Raw genomic sequence first — 6,558 nt, forward strand, 5'->3', positions numbered from 1 at the left:
CCCTGTGAAAAACACCCTACAGCTCTCTACCCTTTGCACAGGTAGCTGAGACAGCATGGGATAGCTGTAGTGTCCACATTTTCCCAGAATGCACCAGTACCAACAAGGTGAGGCTGCTGGTCTGGAGAGGCCCAGAGGGTGGACACACTTGAGATGGGGCACTCTGAATGGGATCAGTTGACATGCATGATTGCGCATGTCAGAGATTACTCATGCTTACCAAGGTTCTAGGTGTAGCGAAGACCGGACCGTCAAACGATTATTCGGTGGTGTCCACAAAAGCTGGCACTGCCGTTGGCCTCCGTGTTGGCAGCGTCAGGAGAGAGGCCAAGGAACGAATGGACTCCAAATACGGAATTCTCCTGTCTCTACTCCAGATACGGGGAGAGAAATATTGGTGATGTGCTATGGGGCTCCCTGTGCTGTACCTGTTTTGTAGATAAACAGAAGACAATTAGTCTCCACGGCTGTCAAGATGGTCCCTTTCATGAGCACTACTGTAAAATCACTCCAACCATTCAAAAAGAAAATTAATTAGCTATGGTTTAATAACATTAGGGATTGCACTAAAACAGACCAAAGCCAGAAAACATCAAACAAGACTGACACGCCTGCTTTTGCAGAAAAGAGCAACAACTGTAACTTCCAATTCCCTGGCTGTTTTCTCTTTGTGTCCCAGTAGATAAAGAGAGGGGGTGGGGGTTTGCTCTCAAGTTCTTTGTTTAAGAACAAAATCTTTCATGCTGAACTCAAACATCACAGTGTGTTTACTCAACACACCCTATGGATTCACTAGACCCACTCACCTCTTTCCAGCAAATGGGGGCCTAGCTACATGTGCTAATTCGGAAAGCATGCATTATTTAACTCCTGTAAATCCTCGATGGCTCCTTTGCAACCCTTGTGGCCAATTGGGCAACTCCAGATTTGAGATATGGATTAAAGATCAGGAAGACAAATAAGAAGCCGCATGGCAGCCATTCAAAGGCTTTATCAACTGGAAACCAAGAGTCAATAAGGACAACTGTGGCCCAATATAATTAACACAGAAATATTGCTCCAGCAGGGGGAAGACAAAACATGACCTTGTTGGTAAAACAAACACAACAACCCATTGTTTTCCATCCTAGATGCTGCTGGCCTTGATCCTACACTGCCTTGTGCAGGCCGCAGCTGGGTGCGCTAGGCTCTTGCGCTCCCGCGAAGCTACATATGGGGCAGTTAAAGCCAAGCATTCACGGTTTGCATTGAGCCTCAAGCCCACTGACTCCCAAGACGGCAGGGATACTGTATTTTTGAGGATACAGACTAACACGGCTGCTACTCTGAAACCTTATTTGAATGATCATAGTTAAAATCATGTCTCCTTAGACATACCCATTCTCCATCCGTACCCCATCCCTTTGCTACAGCAGCAGATGCATGTGGACCACAATGCCCTTACGTGTGCCCATGTGCTATCTTCCCCAGATCATGAAATCTTTGGTGTCCCTGCTGTGCCATGGGCAAGGACTAGCAGGACCAAGGCCTACATATGAAATTACTGATGTATTAAAATGGACACAGCCAGGTTAAACATCGTAAGGGCCTGATTTTCAGCAACGCTGAGTGCAGACAACTCCAGCTGACATTAATGAGAGCCGCATGTGCCCAGCACTTATGAAAATGAAGCCCATGCATAGGTTCTAAAAGAAAATCCTCTTCTGTGTTATAAAGACCACCCTCTCCCTATTACAGGGACACTGTCAATTTGAAATCTAGTCAAATTTAAAAAAACGAGCTGGATGTTGTTTCAGATGCTACATCTGCCTTGAAATTGTTGTGGTTTTACAATGACGTTTTCCTATTTTGCTCAAGATCTTTCTCTCCCCTGTTGCTGCATGAAAGTCCCACACAAACAGCAAGGGGAAACCAAAGAAACAGGGAAACTAAATTGACACAAAGTGTTGTCAAATGCACAACATAGACAAAGTGAGGGGGAAATGGAGAAAAAATGACTTCTTGGAGCGCTATACATTTTAAGGGGCGATTGAGTTGTAAGACCACACTGTACAAACTTCAGACAGAAGGGCGATGTTTAAGCAGATGGACTAACTGGAAAACTAAAACCACAGCAACAATCCAATTCATTTCCCACCTGTATGTGTTTATTTCTGCCTTTGACTCACCTTGTAGAGTGAAAACAGACTGGTCGGTTTCACTTTTGTTTCCAATCAGTTTCATTTTTACACTGCTGGTGGTGGTGGGGCAACAATCTGATTACCACGCCAATCTCTCCCCTCCTCCCGCCACGAAAAACTCCCTTGAGGCTCTGAAGTCTTGTAGCTCATTGGGCCAGACCCTGCACTTTTTCCTCCAGCCAGGAAACCAATAGAAGATATTCTCCAAATAAGAACTGAGCGGGGCTGACAAGATGCAGCGGCCTCTCTTGCATTTCCCCCCAGACACACACCTAGCGTGTGCCCACCCCCTCATCACCCACACAAGCCACCCCCTATCCCTGTAACACCCCCCCCCCCACGGCACCCCCCTTTGCAAACGCTGTGGAGGGAGGGGGATAAACGGCCTATTTTCCCACTGAGCATTTCCCAGCCCGAGCACGTTCCCCATTGTACGGGGGGCGCAACTCCTGCCTGTCCCCTCCCCACGCCTGCCATTGGGCGGGTATTTAAATGCCCGACACGCCCCTTGCTTTTGCGCGCTTATTAGCAGGCGCTTGGGGCGGGGAGGGGTGTAGTGATCCTCTTTGTCGGTCCCTACTTCAGTGCGCGGAGCTGGCTGCGACCCTGGAGACCGGGGGCACCGAGCTGATCTCCCCGGTGAGGGCGCGTCTCCCTCGCTCCTCGGATTTGTCGCTTTGCTTTTTGTACTACCAGGAGTTTGCCCAGAAGTTTGGGGCAGCGGGGAGTGGCTTTAACCCCCCTCCCTCCCCCCGCATCTCAGGATTTTAGGAGCTTCACCATCGTTTTTTGTTCCGTGCGTCTCCATTCCCTCCAGCCACCATGGGAAGCCAGGGCTCCAAAGCGGCCAAAGGAGACGTGATGGCTCAGAAATCGGCCGATGTTGCTGCGGTGTCTCCCTCCAAATCAAACGGCCAGGTGGGTTTCTCTGCCCGGTTTGAGGGGGGGGGGGTTGGATCTTTGCTTTGTCCCCTTCCCCCGGTATAAGAAGGGGGCTCTCCGGGGGGAGCTTTAAGCCCCCTGGAATCGCTAGGGATGGGCTAACGGCTACGCTCCCGCCCCGGAGTTGGGGGGGGGGACCCTCCAGCTTTGCGGAGGCGAATTAGGCGCTGTCCCTTCCACCTGGCTCCTTGCTCTGCAGAAAGCATAGCCCTGGCGCGCTGGGTCTGCCCCTGCGAGTGAGCCCCCCGAAACCTGCTTGGCTGGGGGAGGGGATCGTGCCCCAAATATGGGGGGGAGGGGTGCGACCCCACCCTGCAATCTCCAATACCCTCCCCCCCTGAGTTTTACTGCCATGGTCTCCCCGCCGCCCGTTCCTTGTCCCCCTCCCCGGGTCTTGCTGGAGACCGCGGCGTGGGCTGCCTTTGTTTGGCGCTCAAGCCCCGGGCAGCCCCCAGTGCTCGGTGGAAAACAAAGGAAGGATCCGGGTCCAGAACTGGGGGTGGGGGCGGCGATGGCCGCATTCCAGGGCGAACCCCGGCGAGCTCCCGCGGGCGGACCCAGGCGGCTCGAGGGGTCTGGTTTGGAGGGGCGAGAGCTTCTCACGCGTTTTCTAAGCGCCTCCAGTTAATGGGGGGGGGGGGGGGGGCTGCGTTCCTCTACCCACCCCAAATACACTAGTGGCCGAAGCCGCGGGGAATCACACTGGGGCGGGGGGTTCACTAGGGCGCACTCTGGAGCGGGGCGAGGAGACGCGAAGGGAAACGCTGCTGGGAAGGACAATGAATGCAGCCAGGCTAAGGACCTTTGCAATTCGAATCACTGAGGTTTTTCTTCCCGGGGAGCTGAGACCCCCCCCCCCCCCGCCCCCCTTGCGGCTCTACCCGGGGGCGGGGGATTGCAGGGCTGGCTCCCCCAGGGAGGGACAAGGGTGACTTTTTTTTTTAAATGGAAAGCGGACATTGGGCAAGGGGGGGGGGTAATCACGGCTGAAGCGTGCCCCCCCCTCCTCCCCCGCTTGCATCGTGCAACAATGCCTCTGGCGGGCGGCAGTAAGCTCCCCACCCTGCCCGGGCTCTGGAGGTGGAGCGCGAGCGCCAGCTGGTGGCGGCGCAGTAGCGGTTCCTCTTAGGCGAACACCCCCCGCTTTATCCTCCTGAATTTAGGGCCTGGCTCACCTGCGCTGGCAACTGACCAGCTGGGACTGAGTTTCTGCCGGGCTGTCCAGCACTGGGTTAATTGCGGGGCACGCCTGCTCCATTAGGCTATTGGGGGGGGGGGTTTTCCAGATAGAGGGTTATAACTGCACCCCCCCTCCTCCCAGTACATTCCTCCCCATCTGCCAATTGTACCCTCTTTCCCCCCCACCATGCCCCATCAGCCATAGACCCCCTGGACTGGAGCAGGAGCCAAGGCTCATTTGCCTGAACTCCGTGGGAAGAGAGCTCCAGCCTTGTGCATTAGCCACTGGGAAATGCTTCCACTCCTCACCCTGCTCTCTACCAAGTGAGACTGACTCCTGGCTAGTCAGCATATCATGGGGCATGCTCCTGACCTAGCTTTTGCCTCCTGATCAGTTTTCCCAAGAATTGGGTTTTATAGCCAACACCAACTCCTCTCCGGGAGGTGACAACGCCTTTTAATCCTACCAGCTAAAGTCACTGAGGTCTGGGGGAAGTGGTGGTATTCTGGATCTCCAGGGTCTAGCTATAGTATCTAATATGTCATGGTTCCCTCTTCCACTAGGAGAATGGCCATGTGAAGATAAATGGGGATGTCTCACCAAAGGCTGATGGAGAAGCCCCACCACTGAATGGCAATGGATCTGCTGAGCCAGTCAAAGATGAGGCCAAGGCAGAGTCTGGCAGTGGAGATGCCATTGAGCCAGCCCCAGCTGCTGAAGGTGGGGAGGCCAAGCCTGATGGTGCTGCAGCCTGCAAGGAGACCCCCAAGAAGAAGAAGAAGTTCTCTTTCAAGAAGCCCTTCAAGCTGAGCGGGATCTCCTTCAGGAAGAACAAGAAAGAGGCTGGGGATTCTGCTGTGTCCTCTCCCACAGATGACCAGGCCAAAGCAGAAGCCAAAGGAGAGGAGAACCCTACCTGCTCTGCCAATGAAACAGAGCAGACCAGTACAACACAGGAAGAGAAAGCGGAGGAGAAAGCTGCTGCAGTGGACAGCAGTCCGGCTGCTGCTGAGGGGCAGCAGGAAGCAGAGCCTAAAAGGGAAGATGCAGAAGCAGGGGAAGCCAAGGAGAAAGAGGAACAGGAGCAGCAGCTGGGGGAAAGCCAGGAGGCTACCGCTAAGCCAGAGGAGTCCTCAAAACCCGTGGAGCCTGAGGCCAGTACAACACCTGCAGCAACTGAGCAGAAGGAAGAATAGAGCCCACTTGACATTGTCATAACTTAAAGACTTTGTGCCATCCTCATCCCAATAACACCGTGGACTTGCTGCCTTGCCCACACACCTGTATGTTCAAAGTAGAACTGACAACACCTAAAATTAAGATGCCTGAATTATTTGCCTCCTTCCCCCTCCATGCAGCTCACTGTTAGAAAACTAGTCTGGATTCCCACCACCACCACTTGGGACTAGTTTGCCTGAATCCTTTAAACCTGGAGGAAGATGATCCTGGACATAACTGGAATCTAGTCACACTCCATCTATTACACCAAACTCTGGGCTCTCTGCTGATCTACTGCAGCTTTCAAAGTCCAATAAGCCACTGACTGTTCAACGGATTCTTTTTCTTGGTTTAAATTCCTGGTTCTGACTTCATTTAAAGTATTTTGGGCTTTTTATAGAAACAAACAGTTTAAAAGCTAATCTGGTTAGTTTTTTATAATGTCTTACTATTGGCTTAAACCCATAAAGCTTGTAAGTCCGCTGTGTTTAATTTTACTTCTAAGGGGTAACTTTTCTGGGGTGGGGGGAGGGAGAGTGCAAACTGTATAATGTGAAGTTTTTTTGTTTTCTCTGTAAATAATTTTTAATGGCCAAAACATTTGATTTGCAATTTTCTAACTCTAAAAAAAAAATTGTCTGGGTTTCCTTGTAACATTTAAAAGGAATAAATGGTGACCCCTTCCTGGGTATACTTGTTGACTTTGTCTGGGATACTGAAGGAGATAGTGATGCTGGAGTTGCTTAATCATTTTATTCCTAACTGTAGTAGCACTCAATTGACTTGAGCACATCTAAAGCTGGACAAGCTACACACTACTGTTCTGCAGGGTCTGTGTCCCAGACTGCCCCATACTGTGTGGAATGTTTTTGCATGTTGTGTGACCCTGACTTCTCCCTAAATGAATTCTTTAGTTAATGGTCTCTACAACATATTGATCTCAGTGGTTTGAGCATTGGTCTGCTAAACCCAGGGTTGTGAGTTCAATCCTTGAGGGGGCCAGTTAGGGATCTGGGGCAAAAATCAGTACTGGGTCCT

At 51.7% G+C, this 6,558-nt stretch overlaps 1 protein-coding gene across 1 annotated transcript; it reads left to right on the forward strand.

Moving 5' to 3' along the window:
* Window positions 1-2,735: 2,735 nt before the first annotated feature.
* MARCKSL1 (MARCKS like 1) lies at window positions 2,736-6,209 on the forward strand. The gene is made up of 2 exons (XM_065421668.1): window positions 2,736-3,098; window positions 4,866-6,209. Exons 1-2 carry the CDS (start codon window positions 3,003-3,005, stop codon window positions 5,496-5,498), a joined length of 729 nt encoding a protein of 242 aa, XP_065277740.1. The 5' UTR covers window positions 2,736-3,002; the 3' UTR covers window positions 5,499-6,209.
* Window positions 6,210-6,558: the final 349 nt, after the last annotated feature.

The sequence above is a fragment of the Emys orbicularis genome, chromosome 23 (assembly GCF_028017835.1).
Source record: "Emys orbicularis isolate rEmyOrb1 chromosome 23, rEmyOrb1.hap1, whole genome shotgun sequence".
NCBI lineage: Eukaryota > Metazoa > Chordata > Testudines > Emydidae > Emys > Emys orbicularis.

Bases quoted from the DNA above. Each gene is read 5' to 3' on its own strand.
- MARCKSL1 (XM_065421668.1), top strand. From the start codon at position 3,003: ATGGGAAGCCAGGGCTCCAAAGCGGCCAAAGGAGACGTGATGGCTCAG. The intron at 3,099-4,865 runs GTGGGTTTCTCT...CTCTTCCACTAG, and splicing joins CCTCCAAATCAAACGGCCAG to GAGAATGGCCATGTGAAGAT.